Source organism: Dermacentor andersoni, chromosome 2, assembly GCF_023375885.2.
Source record: "Dermacentor andersoni chromosome 2, qqDerAnde1_hic_scaffold, whole genome shotgun sequence".
Lineage (NCBI taxonomy): Eukaryota > Metazoa > Arthropoda > Arachnida > Ixodida > Ixodidae > Dermacentor > Dermacentor andersoni.
In genome coordinates, this window is record NC_092815.1 from 5,672,287 (window position 1) to 5,697,367 (window position 25,081).

The 25,081-nt window shown below is 47.1% G+C and overlaps 1 protein-coding gene and 1 pseudogene across 1 annotated transcript; one reads left to right on the forward strand and one right to left on the reverse strand.

The window, feature by feature from the left end:
- Positions 1-1,109: 1,109 nt before the first annotated feature.
- On the forward strand, positions 1,110-22,163 carry LOC126543024 (retinol dehydrogenase 12-like). Its single transcript, XM_050190170.3, has 7 exons — positions 1,110-1,192; positions 13,042-13,221; positions 15,303-15,542; positions 16,500-16,592; positions 17,644-17,838; positions 21,217-21,326; positions 21,856-22,163. Exons 2-7 carry the CDS (start codon positions 13,044-13,046, stop codon positions 22,060-22,062), a joined length of 1,023 nt encoding a protein of 340 aa, XP_050046127.1. The 5' UTR covers positions 1,110-1,192; positions 13,042-13,043; the 3' UTR covers positions 22,063-22,163.
- LOC126543081 (U2 spliceosomal RNA) lies at positions 6,390-6,569 on the reverse strand (annotated as a pseudogene).
- Positions 22,164-25,081: the final 2,918 nt, after the last annotated feature.

Sequence of the window (25,081 nt, forward strand, 5' to 3'; positions counted from 1 at the left end):
CTGCGCGTAGCGCTGCCGCATTCGCCAAAGATGATGGCCACGGCATCCTCTGCACAATGCGCCCGTTTGTTTGAAATGAGTAAAAAATTTGCAGAGGTTCTCTAGAGGATCCTTTTGCCACATCAACGTTGTGAGTTCAGGGAACTTTTCACCTCCTGCGTTGAGCTCACTCGAGACACAGCTATTGCACTTTGTGATCGGCAACACAGTGAGTCAAACAGCATGTAGTACTCATATTTATACAAAATGAGCCATGATCGAAGCTCCCACGATACATAATACAAGTAGTAGTTGTCTGGAATGAAGTCGAAAGCTGAGGACGTTTCGGAACTCGCACGGGTCTCTTGATTAGAGCATTGGGAACAAAAATGCACGGCTGGTTTCGGAATGTCAGTAACGTTCGACCTGGGTCATTTATCTTTCTTGCCCGCCGTGGTGGCGTAGTGGCCTTCGCGTTGCAGCTAAGGCCTAGGGCGCGGGATCAAATCCCAGTCTTGAAGGCCGCATTTCGATTGGGACGAAATGCAAGAAGCATCCGTGTACCATGCATCGAGTGCACGTTAAATAACCCCAGGTGTTAAAAATCGAGTACTGCCTGCCTAATAGTTATGTGTTTGTTTGGGCACGCAAGACCGCAGAATTAAAAGAGAAGAAAGAAATGAAGTTCTCTTTCTTATATGCTACCTGACACGTTCGTCCAACTCTTGAATCACAACGTACGATTTGCCTGGTGTCCAACGCGAGGGTCATGACACTGCGCACGTAACGCGATAATGACTCGTGCTGCAGGCGTTCTTGCAAGCTTCTACGTCGAGCTGGCGTATCCTGCTGTCGTCATCGCGCGCTTATATATGACTTTGTGCGCCGAGATTTTTAGACGCCAACCTTTCATGCTTCCAGGAAGGGAAGCGTCGCAGACACTTTCCTTGTGTACCCTTCTTTCTGTGTTTTTATTGAAATTTTGTTACTTACGTATTTATACAAGTCAGAATGGCACATAGCTGAAGCGCGGCGCGTCGCAGGAAGCGCGTGTCGCGGCCTCGTCCTCCTCTCCGCCGCGGCTGACGAGCGCGGCTCTCCAAGGACGCCTGCTCTGTATTGACTCCGAATGAGTGTACGATAAACGGCTCTCCCGAACAGCGCCAGTTCCCGCTTGAGCGGCGTTATTGGCAGTCCGACTTCGCTCACGGCGGTAAGTTATACTCTTCGCTTCGCACGTACGTATACTTTCGCGTGCAGTTAGGACGCAATGCTCGGCGGTGGTTATCGCATCTAGAATTTTTACAGCGATAGTCGCTCTAGGAAATTAACACTCACGTGGGTGTGCCCGGCGCAGCTTCAGTGTGTCTCGTAGCACGTACTATCAGAGAGAACGATAAAAAACCTCTGTCACGCTTCAAGTGTTGTGTGCACTTGGTTCCTGGCCGGTTCATAAGGATCGACTACAGTCGCCACCAGTATACGTGTTGGAATTAAGCTGCTGTTACAAATGCAGGGGAACCTGGAAACGAAACAGCGCGATGGAGCCACCACCGCGAAATCGAGAACAATACTCCCATTATCCTTTTTATTTCTGCATTCCTTCAACAACTCTTGTTGTTGTTTCCCGTCTGATAACTTGAGATACTTTGTTTAGCAGATGGAGAACCGTAACGAGACTTTAGCAATGAGTCGGTCGTTGTGGAGCATCTGGTTCGAAATACCGATATAGGTTCCTTTTTGAATAAGAATAACAATTAGATGTGTACTATTAGTCTCGCCTTCTAAACTTGGAATATTCGCCCACCCCTAATAATAAACGAAAGCAACGGACCTGAATATACCCATATGTCCTAATAATGCTGCTCAAAGGGCAAGCAGAAGAAAACGTGCTAAAAGAGGACGCGTTTGTCAGCCCAGCGAAGTCAATAACATTCCACCAGCCTGCAGACGGTGTTTTTATAGCTATATATGTACACAACGGTAGACATAAGTTGATTTCTTTTTTCACCGCGTTCACACTTCTTCATAAGTTCACTTTTTTCACCGCCGCTAGTGGCCATTGCCACCCCTGCGGCGCGGCGAGCGGGGAACACCGATTTTTCACTGGTACGCTGCATGTCCGACTCGAAACAGCAGCGCACGACACGTTATGGTTCCTAGGCTTACATTCATGTGGTCTCGCTTTGCTTAGCGAAGGAAATTCATGGCTCCATGTTAAATTCATGGCTCCATTATTAAAAGGCGCGTCCATAAAAAATGAAATGGTTCAAATTTAGGATTGAGAACGAATTTCGGGGTAAATAATGACAGGCAATATTGAAAAGTCACAGTGCTGCCCTCTTCTTCAGAGTAACTTCTTTGCCTTGATTTATCGTCGGCGTCAAAGAGTTTGCCGTTCATGCGACCACAAAAGCTTTTCAACAAAATGTTAGCACTGCACCATGACACATATCTCATGACAACTTCAATTGTGTGCCCTTCTTCACATTCGGGACACATGAATTTATTCCAGCCTAGATTAGGTTCTAAACGAATAATTTCGCTTTCGAGTCATTATTACATACAGTACCGCAGTCCACGTATTTACAACACCTCAAATGAGTTTAGCAATGGAGCTACAGAACATTCGTGCGACTATTTAGCAAGAAACACCTGCCTTATTCTGCAGAGTTCCAGCGTTTCTCTTCTTTGCCTTAGCATTGGCATCCAATATCCTGTCATTGATCTTGCGGAAACATGAACACATGATTTTGCGGCCCCGATTTTTAATTTCTCCAACTGGGCACGCAGCACTTATTTGTACACACAACCGCAATCGCAGCACAAGCGCAGAGACTACATGCACTGTTCACGTCCAGAAGAAAAGTGCGCTCAGAAGCATGTCGCAGCATGCCAGGACTTTTCTAACCCCGAAGCTATCCAACTAACGGCAGGGTTCCCGAAACTAATCGAATTGTTATCGCCGTCGTCATCCGTTCGGCCTTCCGCGTCTCATTTTCAACACCGTTGCGCCGCTCGTAGCTTCGTAGCACGCTGCACGGAACTTCTATGTGGGCCTCTTTTGCGTGACGTAGCTTAAGGGGAGAGGGTACAGCCAGAAGGCCTTAAGTCCTCTAGAAGGTGTTGGCTAGGGTGCCTCGATGTCCTCCTCGCCCGTCGCTCCGTACTGAGTGGAGTGAACTGCGGCGCCTACTACGTTGTTGGCCACGCGAAACGCGGACGCCGTAGTAGACGCCTTTGGCGGACGTCATAGGGATGCTTTGCCGGCGCTTGTGTGCCTTGAAAGCGATTCACGACGTGGAAAAAGTGCGCGCCCGCGTGGGCCTCATCTTCAAAGCAGTCTGCGATATTTGCAGAGTGCACGTAGTGCCAATAGCTGCATATGTGCTGTGCTTTCGACATTTCGCTTGCGTTGTAGCAACAAATGCACGGAGGTCAATTGGCTCGCGGCTGCTGCCGCGGTTTCTAACTCCAGTGATTTCACAGTTTCCGCTGTCATCGAGCGAGATGTGTTCATGTTTACCTGTGCGCGCGTGACACCATGCTGATTACTTTAGCTAAGCACATTGACAGGATAGTTGATTTGAATCCATGATAGAATGTGTAAGCGCGAGTGATCAAGGACTTAGAAAGAAGCAGCCACACAAAGACAGAGCTGTCTATGTGTGCGTCTTTCTTTCTACGTCCTTGTTGAGTCACGTTTACGCAGTTTATCATTGCAGCAAGCGAATGTTTACAAATTTACACGGCCAATAAAGCTACTATCCTTACTTCGTACAGTTATGTACTAATTTGCTATCGCAATCGGTGCTTCGCTTTTTGGGCGGAAGAGCGAATTTTTTTTCCACGCCAATACGCCAATAGTCGACGTATTGCCCATCAGTTCACTCGACTTCCCCACATAGCAGCAACATCTTCCTGCCAATTAAGACGTACCTGCGCCACAGCTGCCATAACGGCGGAACACGTGACGAAGAACATACGGTGTCAAGTTAAGGCTATGTCTCCTGCTTCCCCGTGTTCCCGTGCCTCTGAGTCCAGCTCTACCATCATAATACGTGTTTAAGCCATCGTTCGCCAGGAGCTATCCAATGCTGGCCTGGACTCTATGTGCGCCGTTGCTCCGTCCCGCCCAAATGACCGTTTCCCAGGTTTCTCAGCCCAAGGCCAAAGGCTACGTCCCCGCAATCCGGCCGAGTAAAGGACTGCTTACGACCACTCCATTTGCTTTAATTGCCATCCCGCTGGTCAGGTCGGACCCTATTGCAATAACGGGTGGCCTTGGCCCCATGCGCCCTATGCTTCTAACCGTCGACCGGAGAACGATCCTGTCCGCTTCCAGCCTTACTTCGAGTTGTTTAAGACCAACGCTGATGACGCTCCGACCATGTCGTTCCGTCGTGCACCATCTCCGCGTGGTCACCAGTCCCGTTCGCCGTTGTCTCGTTGCCCATCATCTTGCGCCCCACAGTTCCGCCGCACTCCATCGCCAGTTTTACGCCTGCCTCCGCAAAAACTATGCCGCTCTCGGAGGCGAAGCTGCATTGATGACTCGCGCGCCATAACATCTGGCCACATTGCCGACTAGGCACAACTTAATTGACGTTAAGGTGAACGGGGCACTTGTCGCTGCTCTCGTTGACGCGGGGGCACTTATATCAGTGCTGCATTCGGAGCTTTGCCGTCGACTTAAGAAGGTCCTCATGCCGCCCACATTTCCACTCATCGGAATCGCCGACGGGGAAGTGCTTCCCGGCCTTGGTATGTGCTCTCCACGAATAAGTATTGCCGGTTGCTGTACGACTGCATTACTTGCTGTGCCCGACCACTGCTCCCATCAACCTATCCTAGGCATTGACTTTCTATCTGCCCACATCACCATTATTGATTGTGGAACCGGATCGCTTCATCTTGACCTACCTCGCTACTATGACGCACCGACCACCCGTTAACGGTGTTTGTGTTTCGTGGATTACATCCGTCTGGCACCTCAATATGTTATGTATGTGGACCTAATGTATCTCCCTTCTATTACCGATGGCGATTACGTCCAGACTCCCATTGTTGATGTTCTATTGGTCAGAAATGTCGTCATTGCCCCATACCATTCTCACCTTTTCTAATAACCGCGCCTCCCTTCCCATCTTAAACTTCAGATGGCGCACGCAATTTCTCCCAAATGACATGACTCTGGCCAACGTCTCTTCTATCGATGAGTATGCCGTTTCTGCATTAGTTGCCGCCGATCCTTCGCTCCCAGCTGCATTCCCTACCTCAAGCCGTACAGCCGGTCGTATACAATACTACCAAGATGATTGCGTCTCACTTCCTTCCAGTACGGCTGCCGATATCAGGCACAGGGTGATGTCTTATCGCGACATCTTTGACTGTGATGACCGCCCTTTGGGCCAGACATCTGCCGTCACTCAGCGTATCCATACTGGAGACGCCAGCGCCATCAGACGACGTCCTTATCGTGTGTTTCCCATGCTGAACGGCAAGTAATTCAGCGCGAGGTCGAACAATGCTCGCGAAAGATATCATTGAAAATTCCTGCAGTCCCTCGGCGTCCCAGTCGTGCTAGCAAAGAAGGGCGGTAACTGGCGCTTCTGCGTAGGCTACCATCTCTTGAAAAAGTCACATGAAAGGACGTCTATCCTCTGCCGAGAATCGATGACGCCCGCGACTGTCTACATGGGTCTACTTACTTCTCCGCCATCGACCTGCGGTCAGGATACTGGCAGATTTCTGCAGATGTCCTGGACCGCGAAAAGACCGCATTTATTACACCGGAAGGACTTGTTCAATTTGAAGTGATGCCATTTCACTTGTGTAACACCCCACTAACCTTCGAAAAGATTATGGATTCTCTTTTTCGCTGCTACAAATGGTCCACATGCCTTCGTTATCTTGATGTCATCGTTTTTTCTCCGACATTTGATAGCCACCTTACAATGTTACAAAATATTCCCGTACATTAGAGAAGGTGCCAGCAAGGGGATGACGAAGGTCGAACAAGCACTCGTGTGGTTGTTGTTCTGCCATCTTGGCTTCGGTCTGTACACATTACCTAAGTACATTTTCCTTTTTATTTTGCTTAGTCTTGTCCCCGCAACAGTATTTAGGAAGGTGCTTCGAAACAGTTTCCAAGTGGTTAGAGTGGTTTTCCGTTTCTCAAAAGAAGTCCTGGCGAAGCTAGGAGCCCTCCCCCCCTCCCCCCCCCCCCGGTCCAGGACGAATTTTTGTCTCAACTGCGAAGCTTTGTTTCTGAGAAATCCATATGGGTGTACTCTGTAGCTTCGTGCTACATTCAGGTGGATGACAATTTTACAGCGCAGCTGTATATGGCTAGGTTCTGGAAAAAAATGTGTGCGTCTTTGCAGCCATGTAGATCGAGAATTTCTCCCCATACGTGTGCCGATTCCGAAAATAGTGCAATACCGGGCCGGCCCACGGCAGAGGTGAAGCCGGCTTTAAGCCCTCCGCCAACTTGCAAAAACAATTTTGAGGCCTTAGGTCCAAATACAACCCATATCAGATATTAAGCTGATAAGAAGAGATACTACACTTAGACCTATGTCAGCCATGTCTACGTCCGCACCGCCCTCTCTTTGTCAGCGTTCCAAGCGCTTGCGTATCTCCTTTCCTTTCCTTATGCTCTCCCGGGGTGACGGGCTCGAAATGCGAACCGTCCATGTGGCCCCATTCCCACAAGCTTGCAACGTTTGACGGGAGCAGCTACCAGGTTTCAGAGGGAGCTTGTGGGGAAACGATGTTGGGTGGCCTGTGTTGTGTGTGACCAAGGCAGAAAGCTGGGCTAGTTGGTGTGTCATCATTAATCAAAAGACTAGCGCAAATAACAGGGACACAGACAGAGAAGACGACAGGGCGAGCGCTCGTCCTGTCGTCTTCTCTGTCTGTGTCCCTGTTATTTGCGCTAGTCTTTTGATTAATGAATTGTGTGACCTCGCAACCATTACTCGATCGAGTGACCTCACAGCCATTACTGCACACGGTCGCCTTAGCTACGGTGAAGCAGTGTGTGCCCTCGGATTGCGGTGAGCTGCGTTTCTGTTCTACGTGTAGGGATTCGTTTGTAAAAGGTGTCGTGCAGCATTTTACAACAATACAAGGATATGTACACTCCCCGGTGACACATCATATTCCGAGGTTCAGCATAGTGAAATAGCGACTAGTCGCGCCTCGCCTGCTATTTATGTACATACGGCGTTTTGACGCATCAAGGGGCCACCATGCACAGCTTCGCTAGTCATTCACCTTCACAGAGTGGAATGGCACTGAATTTTTTTTCCTTTGATCTACACTTCGCTTAACATGACATGACAAGAACTTTATTTGGGTCCTGAGGGACTGAGATCTTGGGGAGCCAAAACCGGAGGCTCCCGAAGATGAAGTCGGTGGCTCCGCCCACGATGGGACCGGGAGATCAAGTCCCGCCGCAATATCGTGGGCCCTCTGGACAGCCTGGAGTTGAATGTGGAGATTGCTGCTCTTGAGAGATTCCTGCCATTGTTCTTTCGTGATGGGTGGAGAGGCGTTAAGGGCTGGGCACAGCCAGAGCATGTGGTCAAATGAGCATGAGTCATGACCACATTTTGGGCACGACTTTGAGTGGACCGAGGAGTGGGATACGAACGGGTTTGCAGGAGTCTGAATGTGGTAGCCTGAGGTTTGTTCCCTTTGGGGTGAGAGGGTGGAAATGTCTTCCTGCCTAGTCGATAATGAGAAACAATTTCGTGGAAAGTACATGATGGATCTTTGTGGATGTTGACCTCGTTCCAAGCCTGGCTACCCGCGACAGCACGGTGCGTAAAATCGAGCGCTCTCCGGTGGGCCTGCTCGTTAGGATTACATCCAAACGGGTTAATTGAGCTATCTAGATGAGCTGGGAACCACGAGATTTGGTATCCTCCTTCGCTGCTCTCCCTAGTCCTTTGAAGTGCTTTAATCATAATACTGTGCTTGCCAAGATTAATTTTTCATAACGGCTAACCAGTGGCGCAGCCAGAAATTTCATTCGGATGGGGGGGGGGGGGAGGGGGGGGGCTCACGTTGCAGCTCGGCCTCCTCCTTACGAGCAAGCTTTAGCTCGGGTGTTCGTATCTACATACATGTAGAAGGAAAATTCGTTTTTCTCGGTAACCACTGCACCAAATTTGACGAGGTTTGTTGCATTTAAAAGAAAACCTTAAATTCTAGTGATTGTTGGTTTTGAATTTTTCAGTTAGGCTGTCACTTCTTTATTAAAAATTGGCATAAATCGTAAATTTTCAGAAAACGAAACTATCAAATTTAAAACTTTGTAACTCAACAACGAAAAATGATATCAAAATTCTGTGAGTGGCATCTAATAGTATATCTACAGCAGACAAAACTCCTTTCTTATACACGATTCTAAAAAACATTTAGCTTTAAGGAAATACGCCTTTTGCAGAACCCTTGTACACAACGTAACCAATTCACGTGAGATACCAATTGACGTGCCAAATTTGTACGCTTTGGCTGTTTTAACAGATGCCGTTTACGGAACCGTAATATCTGTTCTTGATGCAGAGCTATTAATTTGTAAACGTCGTGCTTCTACTTTTTTCGAACTTTCAAATCTGTCAAAATATTTTGAACAATATTCAGACCCTAAATCGATATTCCGTTTCTAACAAACACTAGAATTTAACTTTTTCCCTCAAATGCAACAGATTTCATTGAAAACGATCCAGGGGTTATCTCAGAAAAGCGTTTCTGCGTTTTACATGTATTTGAATAGGCCGCGTCGGAGTTGGGCACGAGCTAAAGTTTCCTCTCAAACAATTTGTCGAGGGATCTAATACATGAATTCATGGATCAAATACATACTGCATTGTCACTGTCAAAGGTGCTGCAAACGATTTCTTAAACGCCACGCATGCTCAATACAAATAAAATATGGATTTTTTCATAAAAGAATATACTCGTATGTTCCGAAAATTGTGCCCAAAATAACTGATGTCAATGCTTCCATATTTTTTGTCTATTTAATAAGTAAAGAAAATATCTACGAGCTTTAAAACTATATCACTTCGAAACCAGCAAAGCAGAGCATGCCGCTGACATGAAAAATGTAAAGGCCATGATATGAACAAGTTGAGGACAAATATGTTAATGAAACTTTGTCATTCAAGAACCTTGTTTACAATCTTGTACATATGCAACGGCCAATGAAATATCTCAATTACGCTGTCATTTGCTCCTAATTACGCAGGAACAGCGTAATATTGTCATATTAGGCAGGAGCGGGTGTCACCGGTCGTGTATTGTGGGTAATTTCACCTAAATTATAGTCGCAACAGAGAGCACGTATAGAAAGCAAGAGTTGTGCAAAATATACGAGGGCCAGTCAAATGAAAGTGAGCCAATTGAAACATATGACAAACGGGATACTTTAATTAAAATTAGTCTCCATGAGCAATTTGACATCTGTCCTATTGACTAACGAGTCGCGTGATTCCCGTCTCGTAAAACTCCTTGGGTTGCTGCTTCAAAAAGTCTGCAACTGACTATTTAACGTCATCGTCCGACACGAATCTGGTTCCCTTGAGCAGTTTTTTCAGTTGCCCCAAAATGTGCAAGTGGCAAGGCGACAGGTCTGAGCTGTATAGCGGATATTGCAGCGTTTCCCACTTGAACTTTGCCAGTTTTGTATTAACCACATCAGCGGCGTGGGGACGGGCATTGTCTTGGAACAAGATGATCCCATTCGTCGATTTTCCAGGTCGTTTGTTCTTAGTTGCGACACGCAACCGTTCCGGCGTTTTACAATATCGGAAACAATTGATACTCTCTCAATATTTGGCAAATTCTATCAGTAATGGCCCCTGACGACTTAAAAAAAAAGTCAACAACACTTTTCTGGCTTAAATGACGGCCTTTGCTTTCTTGGGGGGTGGTGAATTCGAATGTTTCCACTGTAAGCTTTGCCGTCGTTTTTCAGGCTCGTTGTAGTGGCACCATGGTTCGTCCCCGATCAAAATTGCAGACAAGAAGTCGTGACCCTCATTGTATCAGATGAGTCAAGGCAGTACCAAAATTCTCCGTCTTCTGGCGGTGGTTCAAAATCTTGGGCATCCATTGCGCGCACAAGAGCCGATAACCGCGATGTTCATGAATTATGGTTTGAACAGAAGCGCGGCTAATGTTCGCACGCTCTGCCAGTTCATCGATGCTTTTCCTCCGTTCTTGTCTAATCAGCTCATGAACCTTTGCAATTGTGTTGGGGGTGATTGCGCGGTGACATTGGCCCGGTCTTGGATCGTCTTCGCAACTTTCACGTCCTTCTTTGAACCGCTTGCTCCAACACTTCACAGTGGCCAATGAAATGCAATGTTCAACGTACACCGCAGCCCTAAGGCAACTAATTTCTTTTAAGGAAATACTTTCAACTGTCAAAAACCTCCCAATACCACGCTGCTCAAGTACCGGAGCGTCCATTACGTCACACAACCATGTTCAACCCAGTGTATGAGAGCATTAAAGAATATTTATCCTCAAACCTGCGCGTCACTTTTGTAAATGGGAGATGCTTGTGCGCTACGCGCATGCCTCGCAGATAATGAACCGAACCATCATTGCGAGGGGTGGGTTGGCTCACTTTCATTTGACTCGCCCTCGTACATTAGAAATGCGAAGAGAAGATACGATGGAATATACAAATGCGAAGATACAGCTTGATAAAAGGCAAAAAAGTGTCACTGGAAACAAAGCTCGCTGCACGTATACACAAAACCTCGCAACAAGATATTTGAATATACGTATAAGTCTCCAATAAATCTACGTATATAAGAAATAGCCACTGTTATAATGTGTCAAACGAGGCAAATAAACATGTTGCGCAATCACAGATTCACAGATCACCGAATCTTAAGGTCCGCCCACCCTCCTTTCACTTCTCCCGATGCCCAAGTGCGCGCCGCCTTCCCCCAAGCGCGCGACGGAAGGCGGCGCGCTTGCTCCCCGCTTTTTTTCTTTGCGCACACAAGACTGAGCCACCATCGTCCGCTCACCCATTCCACGCCCCCCCCCCCCCCCTACGCTTTCCCTCGCACATACCGCATGCTTCGCGCCGTGACGATGTTATCACCCTTGGACTTCATACGAAACACGACGGCGACGCCAGGGATGCGCCTGTAGTGTCCATATAGTTGCTATCGCAATAATATAATAAGAGTATTCGGCAACTGAAGCGTCCCGTGGTCCATTACTTTCCGCAAAAGAAGTAACACAATCGAACTTTCACCATGCGACAATTCGCTGCGCCGCAAGAATGTATTTTTTTCTTCCTTTTGAGGGGCGGGGCTACCGAAATGAACAAACGCAAAGAAAAGGAAAGTACGTTGGCCACAATCGAATGCCTACTTTGTGCACCTAATGTGGCTACCTTAGGAATATCAAAGAAAACGTGAGACGCTTGGTCCACCGAGAGCCATACGCATACTTCTCGGTATCCTGCACCGGGGAGACAAGACTTTCCGGAGAGGTTGTGCTCAAGCGAACGCGGTGCAATCCGTCGAGTCGCCACAGTGATGGCAGCGAGCGACCATTGTTTCTTTTTCTAGTGTGCTATCCAGAAAGCGTCCAAAACTCTGGAAGGCAAAAATCCACTCGGCCAGAGAAAACCGAACGCGCACCGAAGTGCGCCGCGCGGTGGTCGGGGCAACACCAGAAAAACGCATGCGCTCTGGCTGGCTCTGGCAGCCCTCGGGTAGGGTAACGAGAGAAAAAAAAATTGAAAAGGCTCAAGGTGTCCTCGCAAATAAAAGTCAAAATAGAAAAATAAATAAGAACATAGTTACCTTGGCTGGCTTTAGTGTCTTGACATGGATGCTTTGGCGTTGGTGAAAAGCAATGTTGATTTTTTTTTTTTTTTATGTGGCATGACGGCACAAATGAACGTCCACAACGTTTCGTCTCATCGGACCTCGCTGCGTGCTTTCTCAACTTGTCTGATAGTGCGTTGATTTGGCTTGTGTCGTTGTATGTTCCGATGTAAGATTTTAGAAAAGTCAATGAACCTTTGGTGTCAAATGTTTAGGAAAACATTAAACCAACAAAGTTCCGCCATTGAAAATCTTAAGCCCAACTTTGGAAATGTCAATGCACCTTTCACATCAAAAGTTTATGAGAACTGTATACCCATGGAAGTTTCACAATTGACATCCATGCGTTCCGTAGATTCCGCGGCCTGCGCGATATGCCGCGACGAGCCCGTTCGCCATCAAAACGCCCTTGAAACTTTGTGCTCGGATGGGGCTCCTTGCGTTATGCGACTCCAGGTGCATGGGCGTTTCCGCGAAATCCAGCCCGAGTTCGCAATGTTCGCGGTGAAATGTCTTTTCCAGCGTGAAAAAGGCATTCTTGACAAAACCCAGAATAATTTCCAACGCCTGGGGTTGCTTTGCTCGGCGGTGCATGGACAGCACGAAAACATTTCGGGGGGGGGGGGGGGGGGGGCTGAAACCCCATAAGCCCCCCTTCTGGCTACGCCCCTGCCGCTAACCATCCCCGCCTTCGGGTGACCGAGGTGTACGAATCCTGCCAAGACAAGCCGAGCTGCGTGCCTGACGAAGACAGCCCGTCATCGGCTCTACGCTCCATTCGCAGGCTTGCCTTGTTCGCCCACTGTTGACGCACTTTCCTGTGACCGTGAAAATAATGAATTGGCAATGCCGGTAAAGTCTGCCGCTTCGTGTCAAGGTCCGAGTTAAACGCACTTTTTATTAAGCGGACACTATAATATCTCGTTCGGAACTTTACGGAGCACAGCGGCTATAGCTTGAAATAATTAGTTTAGCGTTTTTTTGTTGATTGAAAGGCTAGCGCAAGAAAGGTGTAAACGCATGTCAGGAGTCCCAATTGAACTCGCGCGTGAGTGGCCGCTTCCTTCCCACCTGCCTTCTTCATTCTGCAATAAACGTGACCAGCTACCGCAGTCCTCTTGGTATTGCTATTTTTGCTCTAACGCGCTGCTTCTAGAAGAGAGATCAACTCTTGCGGATGCCATTGCAGGAATGGGCAACTCTCAGAGTGACGAGGAGGGCAGAGCCTTTGGAGCTCTTCTCTCAGAGTGGATGTTTCTCGCAAAAGTGCCTCTGCTGGCGACGAGTCATTTGTTCGAGCGGCACGCAATGTGCTCCTCTACAGCGTCCATGGAAGGCAAGACTGTTGTCGTAACTGGAGCCACATCGGGTGAGCAATCCTGGACACCCTATTCATTCTTTCTTTCTTTTGTTTGTTTGTTTGTTTGTTTGCTTGCTTGTTTGTTTGTTTGTTTGTTTGTTTGTTTGTTTGTTTGTTTGTTTGTTTGTTTGTTTGTTTGTTTCTTTTCTCGAATGACTGTTTGTTTTCCACGCGTAACGTTAGCTCCGTAACCCAACTTAGTAGTACAGAGCCCAACTGTTACCAAGAGTCAGGTTCACAGCTCCAGGTAGCTGTTTTCTCCGGGGTGGTTCGTGATCGACAAGAGTTGCGAGAGCATTTAGAGGCCGAAGACGAGAGGAATGCCCTTCGTGCAATTTTGGAGCACTTAAACTACCGTCCTTTCCCGGAGACCTTGGATCCGTGGCCTCGTGCGTCTGCTATGTGCAAGGCCACAAAAGCGCTGGTGCGTTTCTTGAGATGCACCAGCCTGTATGACCGCCTGTGACTGACTCAGTGGTGCACGCTTGTGTGCGTTACAGTGGAGACTGTGAGGTCCTTTCTTTCTGCTCCTCTTTTAATCCTCTTTCCCGCTTCCCCAATGCAGGGTAGCCCGCCGGGCTAAGCCTGGTTAACCTCCCTGCCTTTGCTTTATGGTTTATCTCTCGAGGACGCATTTAAAACCAACCTCGAGCTTCCAAATATCGAGAATATAAGTATCTGGAGACTTACGTAGTTGGGCTTGCATCGACGCCCTTGGAATGGTCCTGCATTACGGAGAAAAATCACAACGTCGATGGCAAGGTAATAAAAAAAACGATTTAGGCGTCCTGAGGTCCTTGTGGACGACCGCATCGTCAGCTTTCTCGTCATCCATCCTGATGAGTGCTCGTCGCAAGTTCTTCGGTTCCAGTGCGCGCAAATCCAGTTTCGGACTAGCTGCCTCTGTGCGAGCCATCGTGCAAGGACGCTGTGTAGTTGGTTCTCCAGCGCGTCGCGATGCCACGTCTACCGGAGCTGTTTGTTACGGCCAGTGCATCAGAGGGACTCACGTTCTGCCACTGAGCTGAGCCATTGCGGACCATTCTGAAGTTCCTGCAGATCCAGGTCGAAGTGCCCGAAATCGAATCTGCGACAACTTTTGAGTGACGAACAGCCGCGATGGTCCGTGTCTAGACTGTCAGTGCTGGCCTTGGTGACGGGGTCATCGTAATCTTGGCCAATGACGATCGCAAGGTTCGTTTCAGGGCGAATTGTGTCGGGGGGTCCCGGTGCGGCAACGTGCGCGGTATGTATCACGGACTTGTCTTCTGTTCCACTTCGCTGTGCGCGTCGTCATTTTTGCCCGTCTCGTGCTGCGCTTCTAAACCGTGGCCAACTCTTCTGAAGAGAGGCGCTCGGGCGCAGCAATTGCAAGCATGCCTTGCGAGACTACATAGGCCTACAGCACCCTCTCATCATCGTTATCTTACGTTAAGCAGTTCTGTCTTGTGTGTATACCAATCAAGTCATGCCAAAAGACTGGCGAGAAACGCGAAAAAGCTAACCGTCCGTTGCCTTAACTGCGGCAAACAGGGGAACACAGTTCGTAAGTGTAGAGCAGCAAGACAATGCTGAGCACGCGACGTTTCCTCGCTATGCGACATTTGGAAATTCCGAAGCCCTGTCACCCGGTCTGCACTCAGTAACATCATCATCATCAGTAGCCTGGTTACGCCCACTGCAGGGCAAAGGCCTCTCCCATACTTCTCCAACTACCCCGGTCATGTACTAATTGTGGCCATGTTGTCTCTGCAAACTTCTTAATCCCATCCGCCCACCTAACTTTCTGCCGCCCCCTGCTACGCTTCCCTTCCCTTGGAATCCAGTCCGTAACCCTTAATGACCATCGGTTATCATCCCTCGTCCTTTGACATTAGCGCATGTATGACATTCAACTGCAGTGCGCGACCGGCTCGAGGAAAACGACTGATAACCATAACACTGCCCCTTTACAGAACGAACGCCTACCAGCGTTTGTTTTTGAAAGAAAATAGTCTGGCTTCAACATTGCTGCGCTTGTTACTGAGTGACAGTAACAAGCGCAGCAATATTGAAGCCAGCTCTCCCCGTTGTTTTTCTACTTTTCACAGGCATCGGCTTGGAGACGGCCATAGAGCTTGCGCGGCGCAAGGCACGCGTCATCCTTGCCTGCCGAGACGTGGAAAAGGCCAACGCTGTCGCCCAGCTTATCCACGATGAGACGAAGCAGATTGCCGTGGTCAAAAGGCTCGTGCTGGACTCTTTCGAGTCAGTGCGCGAGTTCTGCGACCAAGTGAACAGAAGCGAAGACCGACTGGACGTGCTCATCAACAACGCCGGCCTGATAAATTGTGAGCAGCTCTGACATTGTAATTCATTAGTCCGCATCACGGCTGCGCAGCATGTGGCGCTTGACCCGTGTCTCAAGGAATATAAAGCCACTGAGTGGCAAACTGGGAAAGCTTAATTCATTTTCGCACGCGCGCACCTACCGGTACGAATTCATTTGTTCCACTGGCACCACTGGAACACTATACGAGCACCACATATATTTTACTTTAGACTCTACGTCATCAGCTGATCGGGACAAACTGTGATTTTTCCATGTAAAGGGACGCTCCCAAAGTAAGTTTCGCCATTTTTGTTTTTGTTTTTGAAAGAGAAAATGACGCACCAGGTGAAACAAACAATCGCTATAAGAATCCACGCCCGTTGCTGGTTCAACGACGGAAGGAGCGTCAGCGGATGAGGAACGACGCATGCGCAGAGCGCCAAAGAAAAGAGAGTAGCAGCAGACCAGCATGGGGGCCCGAGGTTATTCGAGTAGAAATCACCATGGCAGACAGGCGTACGCTGACGACGTGGTCGTCAACGGAAGTGTCTGCTGTTATCCGCTATGAATGGGCACGTGGGACTACGAACGCCTACGGATCGTTTATGGTGAAGAGGCCCTTACTTCAGGCCTTGCATCGCAGGGCACCGAGTTTACCCAGAATGGTTTCTTCAAGCTGATTGCACGCTACGACAAATGTCTCACTGTCGGAGGCGTCTGTGTGGCAAAATAGTGCAAGGTGTATATTTCGTGATGCCATGGTGTATTTCTCTTATTTTTTTGTAATAAAGCTTCCATGTGAAAATAAATGGCAGAGCTTACTTTCGGAACGCCCCTCGTACATACATGTAAAACGCACAGATGCTCTTATGAGACAACCGCTGGACCAATTTGTATGTTCTCTTGGAGCGTATTTCTCGGAAAGTTAGAACCATTCACATTGTCTGCACTTATTTTCATCTTCTTTTTCGGCAAGGTTCGACGGAATTCACCTACACGAAAGATGGCTTCGAGACCTGCTTCCAAGCGAATCATTTATCTCCGGTGCTGCTGACTCTAATGTTATTGGGTGAGTTTTTGAAATATTTGTATTACGAAACAACTCGTACCATAAGTAGTGTCCGTCAACATGGCGATAAAGGGAAAAGTGTAAAATAGAGCGCATCGCCAGCGGCCCGTCTATCACTCATGTGACAAAGCTAGGCCATATTTTGGCAATGCAACTCTTCGTCATTTCACCGTGTCGTTCGTGAATCATACGACCATTAGTCTGACTGCTCGCTGGCATACTGGTCTAATTATTGCAACATGTGCTTTTGTTTTTGTTTGCTTGTTTGTTTGTTTTGTATTTCTTTTACTATGCGTTTATCATTTTCAAAAAGGAATTTCCTGTAGCTACTTCCTTCGGCCCGATTCTCGGCCTATCCCCCTAAGGGGTTGCGAACCATGACAGAGGTCCATCAGCATCACATGACCATGCAAAATGAGAGAATTTCATGGTCTCTGTGTCTCCAAAGCAGTGTTTCCATTTATTCGTGAACGCTTTGGTAGCCTGGCAACTCTGGTGCATTGGCAGCCGCTGGTAGTCATAAGCCGTAACCCGCTATGGCGTCGTGTGCTATGTACTGCGCGTAGTAGCTGCTGCCGTTTGCGCACCTACTGCTACAGTGAAGTTGGCGCAAAGCTGGCTAGCTTGACGTGAAACGAAATCAGCGCTTCGCGGTGAAAATAGTGTGCTAGGTGAGCAGTGCCTGAACATTTAGTCGGCTCCTTATACTCATATTACCCATACAACCACCCCTGGCTTGCGACAACCCCAATTCGACAACTGTGACCGAAAATAAAGATGATACCGCAGGAACCGCCTTTTGTACGCGCTGCAACGCAAACGAATCGTAAAATTCAAAGTATCGTGACCTTTGACGCCGTCAGAAAGTGTCGTGCACGCCAGAATCACCTAATGTGCAACCGGGAGCTGCATCTGACACCAGGAGTCAGTTATGGACCGATTTACACGCTTATTCGTTTATAGTGGTGTGAATTATTTTACAGCGCTCAGAGCTACGCGTGGAACAAGAAGAGCATTCCGTCAGCTGCCAGCGTCTTTTTTCTTCGCCCAGAGAAGCTGCGGAAGAGCGCGCCGAGCCGGATCGTGAACGTGTCCTCGGACTCGCACTGCATCGGCGACGTGTCGCGGCTGGAGGCGAAGGCGCGCGGCCGCTGCACGCTGCGCACGCCGCTCGCGGTGTACGCCAACAGCAAGCTGGCGCTGTGCCTGTTCGGCGTCGCGCTGGCCGACAGGATCGGCCACACCGGTACGTGCGGTTTGAATCGCGACCCGAGTTTCACATATGCGGGCCCGCTTCCTTTTTCGAGAGCGGGCTCTGCACGTAGTTAGGGGCATTGTGTACTGACGCGAAAAAAAGAAAAAGAAGATGTCGCACCGGCCGGACAATCGAGACTGAATCGGCTGCGTTGGGTACAGTGTTCTTTCCCAACGTTAAAGACTTATGAACGAGGAGCGCCATTGCAGCATAGGCTGAAGGATCATTCGTTCAGAATTTATTTATTTATTTATTTATTTATTTATTTATTTATTTATTTATTTATTTATTTATTTCGCAGTGACCCTAAGGGCCCTCTAGGAAGGGTATTACATAGAGTAAAGGTTACAACGCTTAGGCAAACAGTGCGTAAATGTAAATACAATAGAAAAACAAAACTGGGACAAAATTAATTACAGTGCATCAACGTATAAACGCAAAAAATAAACAATAACGATAGTTATGAGTACAGCAACTCTAAATGATTTGTACAAACTATGACAACGACGTGGAGGCTTTGGTTATCAGCGCATTAAAAAAAAAAAAGACAGTTTACAAATCAGAGAGTCAAGCGTGATATTTCAGGTATGCATGATACTGCGTAGAGCGTCTGTAAATTTCGAGGCATTTGTTTGCGTGACAACGTGCGATGGCAGATTGTTCCACTCTTTGGCGGTGCGAGGTATAAATGACTGACCAAATGCGGGGGAATGACACATGATGATTTGACTTTGCAAGAATGATCTCGACGCGGAAAAATGGCTGAGGGTTCACACATGAACTCGTTATGAAGAGATACGTGATAGTAAAACTTATGGAATAGTGTTAAACGAGATATAATACGGCGTAGGGACAAGGCTTCAAGCTCGATGCTATTTTTTAATGCTGTCACACTTGTTTCTCGTGAATAGTCTGAAAAGATGAAGCGTACACGCCTGCATATATGACTTCATATATGACTGCATATATGAATTCAGCCTGCATATATGACTGACTGACTGACTATCGGAATAGAAAATTAAGGTTAAACTGTCTCCGCTTCCGTTTCACGTCCAAGCCAAGGCACCGACCACGTTCACGTGGCGTTACCGATATTGCAACATTCCTTGCACTTGAGCATTTGGAGGCGGCAGGCAAATCGTCAAAAGTAGCCACGTTGCATCTGTACCTCCGTTCGAGTGCAATGTAATTATGCTTTATATAAAAAAATGAAAAAAAAACTAACGCTCTGCATATGGTGCCGAAATTATGACGGCAAGGTAAGCTGATGCGGGAACTTGAAAATTGTGACAGTTACCACTTTTTTTATATAAACGAACGTTTTCAGCGCAAAGACGAGGACGAAAGGAAAACACATGGGCGCAGGACCACCGCCGTTTTCATGCGTTTGCCTTGTGTCTTCTTTTGGTTTGCGCTAACAACTTTCGCTTATGATGAACCAACTAGCCTGTCACAAGATTCTTCTACCACATTTTTTTTTGCTTGCTTTCTGTTTCCCCGTCCACAACCGCGTATACACGAATGAGGTAGTAGTATACATCGCGTTATTTCTTAGTTTTTTCTTTATTTTTTTAGCCTCGCATTTCATGCAAGCGCTTTTGCTCAACAGTGGTCCCTTTAAATTCTTGCGTGTCCTGCGAATTCCTGTCCCCGTTTGTGTTGTCCCTTGCTGGACTCCCAAGGCTCTGCGCAATATCCAGCTGCCAGATCGCTCGCTCAATCTCCGACGCGCCGCGTGGCGCGTTGGTCGTGCGTGGCCCTTCGTTATAGCAGCGCCGTTGCGCAGCGAAGGTTGCGAACGCGCACGTCTGCGTGGCAATGTGTCGCGCAGCGCTCGTTAAATCTCATTGCGACGTCACGGGTTCAAGTGGAACACATGCAAGCATATTCGAAACAGCACCAAAGATTATAAGTCCCACTCGCGCCCAGAAAACAAACGTATCTGCAACAGGCGACTAACCAGGCGATTGAAATGACTCAGAACGCACGAGCACCATTCAAATAATATAATCATAGAACGACTAACACTACACAAAGTTGGAGACGTACGAGATTACACAAAGATAACAAAGCATTGCAACAAACAATGTAATGATAAAAATGGCTGCATGAATTAACTAAGGAAATGCACGATCAGCTACTACCGCTATTTCTTGCGGTTATTTTGCATGACTATGGTGTCAGGAAGGCTATTCCACAAGCAAATGTACCGTGCAAACACTGGTGAATGGTACAGCGCTGCCGTAGGTGCGCGTGAATCCCAAAATACCCATCTAGCGCGTATGCGACGAGGTCACCTGTATCGTAAAAGGCGGTGGCCAAAGAGGTGGGCGTAGTTATGGAACGAGGGCGATGTGAGAACGATTACTTTGTAGCGGGGAAGCGAGACCTCGTTTAATTTGTGTTACGCTTCAGTAGCAGTCATAATTGGGAGGAATAAAAAGAAGGGCCTTATACTTAATTTTGCTTCTCCATTTGGCCCTTACAGAAGCGCAGGCGGAGCAGCGCAATGGGCCGCGAACTGTCATAACAACGGAGCACGCACGCTCGCGTCGCACGTTCGTCGGCGCCACTGGCTCGCGTTCCCGGCTGCGTGGAGCAACACTCGCGCGCGTTCCCTCTCTTCTTCCGCCGTTCAGGCCTAGCGACGCGATCCGCTCCTCCTCTTGGCGTCCACGCAAGCTGACCGTCACTTACTCCCAGTTCGTACTCACGTTGACTCACCCCTGTTAACAGTCGCTTAAACTCTTACTACCGTTCATGCTCACGTCCACTCGCACTTTTCGTCACTCACGCCTTAGAAGCGAGTACGGATCAGGTATGAGCCAGTACACTCGTGAGCGAGTACGCCGACCTATATGCGCTCGAAAGCATGCATCAGAATCGAGAAATGTGTTGGGCATATAAGTGGACGGAGAGGCATGCAGCTCGGGGAGGACGAATGTCTGAGAAGCTAACCTTGAGGTAGGTGAGTTTCGAAGGTTACGTCGTAATTGCTCAAATCATCTCACGAGCGGTCAAAGGCGCAAACGTGCAGTGACATTGACGAACAGATATTTAGATGACGAATCCTGAGACATCGCAGACATTGAGCATATACGTGCCTTGAATAGTAAATTGTCGAGTCTCTCTTGGGCATATATAATAGTTTGAGCAAACATCAAGAGCAACGCACTTGTGGCTGTAAGATACGAAGGATTATTTTTCAACTGCGCAGCTCACTCATATCAATTGCAACATAACCCTCGGTGGAGCTGCGCTCTTGCGTTCTGCGCGGCCGCCGTGACGCGTGATCAACACGCAGCCGAACGCGAAGGGTGACGCCACCCTGAAGACACAGGATTTCTGACCGTTCGCTCTCCTTTGCAGGCGTCACTGTCAACTCCCTCCATCCAGGCCTGGTGCAGACTCCCATAGCGAGTCATGGATCACTTTTGCGCAAGCTGATTTTTCAAGTCGTCGCGCACACGAAAGGAAAGGTGAGGCGGACATTTTTGCTCAGTTGGCCAGGCATACATTAGCGCTGTGAGCATTTTTCTTTACGTCGGGTACGTTGCTGTTGGATATCTGTTCTTTCTTTTCTTGGGGAATGTATCGGAATTTTTAGAAGATCCCCTGTCGCAGATACGGCGATGTCCACCCTTATGGGTGAAATATTTGAAAAGGTGTATATTACTTGCCCAATCTGTTCACAATCGCAACATGCAACAGCGTTAAATATGCATAAACTTGTCTAGATTACGGCTACATTGTGGAGGGCTCCACCTAAATTTTTGGGTGAGTCGAGTGCAAAGGATATGTGGGACCCGATGTTTCGCTGCAGTAATTGAGGCGAGTGTGTCTAAAAGCAAAGTAAAGCGCAATTAATTAACGGGTTTGCTTTCGTGATATCACTGCCCGTGAATAATAAAGGAAAGTACGAATCCCGCACTAAGAGGAATCCCCTGCCGCGTTTTTTTGAGTAGATGGCGTAGCCTAAACGCGCTGCTTCCGTGTGCACATGCCCAGACGGCCGTGGAAGGCGCACAGACGACCGTGCAGCTGGCGGTGGACCCGGCGCTCGAGAAGACCACGGGCGAGTACTTCGAGGAGTGCGCGCCCGCCGGCGAGCGCTACCGCAGCCCGCTGCTCGGGGACCGCGCGCTGGCCGAGCGCGTGTTCCGGGCGTCCGTCCAGCTGGTCGGACTCGACCCGCTGGAGCAGGGCGGCCCGTGAGCCTGTCCACGAGCGGGCAGCGCGTCGGACCCCTTTCTGCTGCACGGGCAACGGTGTGCCGCATTCCGCATGTGCCTATTGAATTGCCAAGTGCGCTTTCACGTTGGACTGCAGTTAATTATCCTGCCCTTAACTATCGTTTCCATAGATTTCATTTCATTTGAAAGAGTTGCTCGAATTTTCACTATCCCTTGGATTGAAACAAATTGTATCTGATCCTACTAGACAGTCCACCATACTAGATATTATTTTCCTCAATGCACCGCTCTTTACAAGTGGCTTTGAGAGTGAGATTACTGACAGTATTTCCGATCACAAAGCTCTTATTGCTACTATTAATCTTTCAGTTTCAAGGCGCCACTATGAATATACCAGTTTTTACGATTATAATCACGCAGATGATACGTCAAGCTATAATACGTTAAACTTGACACATTAAGCATTTCATTCGACAGATTCTCCATGTTATGCACTAGCAGTGATATCCATACAATAGTATCCCATTTTGAAAACATTCTTCATACTTGCATAGAGCGCTATGTGCCGTTAAAAAAAAAAATGTTGAGCTTCCTTGGATGACAAGGGAAATACTGCATTTGAAGCGTCGTATAGCTAGAGCACGTCGGAAGCGCCACATGAATGCCGAAACAAATGACCAGTTTCGCTTTATGAAGGAAGAACTCCGTCAAAAAATTGATGCAGCTAAGGACTTCTATTATGTTCACTCTACATAATTTAATTAAAAATCACCAACGAAAATTTTGGAGCAAGATTTCGCCTATGAAAAATACCACCCAGACATTTCTATTAGATGGTTGCGAAATAAGTGATCCTGGAGCTATTGCTAAAGCATTCAATGAATATTTTCAGTCTGTCTTCACACAGGACAATTGCGTATTCCTCCCTGCCCCACGACAACTAACATGTCCTCTGCAATTAACAATGTTACAACATCTAAGCAAGGAATCCTGAACCTTATTTTAAATCTTGACACCAAAAAAGGCTGCAGTCCAGACAATGTCAACAATGTGTTCCTTCATCGTTATGCGCTTTGGACGTGTCCATACCTCACATTAATTTTTGAGATATCAGTGTCTACTTGTACAGTTCTTTGTTCATGGAAACGGGCTAGAGTCATTTATTGTTCAACTCTGGGCAGAAACAATTTCTTCTATGTTATAGACCCATTTCTTTTACTTCTCATACATGCAAACTCCTTGAACACATAAATTATAAACACATTATCACTTTTCTCGAGTCTAATAACATTTTATGCAGTGCTCAGCATGGATTTTGTAGTGGTTTTAGCACAGTGACTCAATTCACTGAATTTACACATCACATCAGTTTTGCTCTTGATTTAGGTCATCAAGTAGATGCGCTCTTCATTGGTTTCTCCAAAGCATTTGATACTGTACCACACCCTAAACTGTTGAATAAACTAAGCCTTATCCTTAATAACCCTCTTCTCGTTGACTGGATCCGTAGTTTTCTTTATGATCGTTCACAGTATGTTTCTTTTAATTCATTCAAGTCTCCTGACGCATCAATATCTTCTGGAGTACCCCAAGATTGTATTTTAGGGCCATTGCTTTTTTTTTGCTTTATATTAACGACATTCCAAACTCTGTTTCAGTAAAAATTCGGCTTTACGCTGACGCCTACGTTCTCTACAATGTCATTTCTACACCTAACGGTCATAAGACTCTGAATCAATCTTTTATAAGTTTTTGTGAATGGTGCGAACTCTGCCAAATGAACATTAACTTAAAAAAACAGTCATGATGTCCTTTCACAAGTATGCTAATTGCTCATGTTTCAATTACTCCTATACCTCCGCTTTTCTGCCGCGCGCATATGATTATAAATATGTAGGCCTCCTTTTCACTCCAAGGTTATCCTGATCAGAACATATTCTATCAACTTGCAACAAATCACTAAAAAAAACTTTGGTTACCTAATCCGAACCCTATGTGCATGCTGCCCCGAAAGAAACTAAACTCATTACTTACAAAACACTTTTAAGACCTATTCTAGAATATGTTGTTACTATATGTCACCCTTACAAAATTTCGGACATCCACAAAATTGGATCTGTTCAGAAAAAGGCGGTTCGTTTCATATACCGCCGCTATGACAGAATGTTTTCACCGTCATCTCATCTGCATATACTTGATTTAACCCCTCTTTCCCAGCGTCGTCACATTAATTCTCTGAAACTTCGACACTCTCTGCTTCCCCTAACACATATCTGACCCGTGCAAAGCCCCTAATCACGAGAAACAGCAATCACTTAAACTTATCGGACTTTTTTTGCTCGCACCAACACATTTAAATACAGTTTTTTTCCTAGGACTATTCAACTCTGGAGTGACCTGCCTGGTTCCATCCCCTCTTTACCACATAAAAAATTTGGGGATGCTATTGAGTGCTCCCTTTAGCCATCTTACTCACATATGCTTGTTTTGTATTGTGATTTGTATTTTCCACATATTGTATTCACCCACTCCTGCATTAGCCCTTCTGGGCTGCCGTATCTGTAAATAAATAAAATAAATAAATAAATATATTTATTGAGTTTGTCTCGATACATTTCAATAAAGATACAGCAGCTAATGGCGCCTCAAGGGGGGCTCCTGCATTTGCAGTGTACAGTTGCACATTGCAGAGTTTACCGAAAGTTCAAAGCACAATGCAACGCGATTCGCTTTTTTTCGTTTTCCTTTAGAACAGCCAGTGTCACGCAAAAGACAATCATCCACCGTCATTCTAATAACAAATATAGCAAACAATAACTAATCGCTGCAAGAATGGAGTTTCAATGCATTATACACAAATACTCTATAAGATTAAATATTTGCAGTATACAAAGAAGAAACAAAGACCAGCAATTCTTACAGTTCAAATGTCCCATTAAAAAGTCAAACGTTCAAAAGCCCTGCCTTCCAGCAGTTTTTTTCTTGACGAGCGTGGCATCAAATTTAGACATGCTCGAAATTAATGTTTTAACTTTTACGCG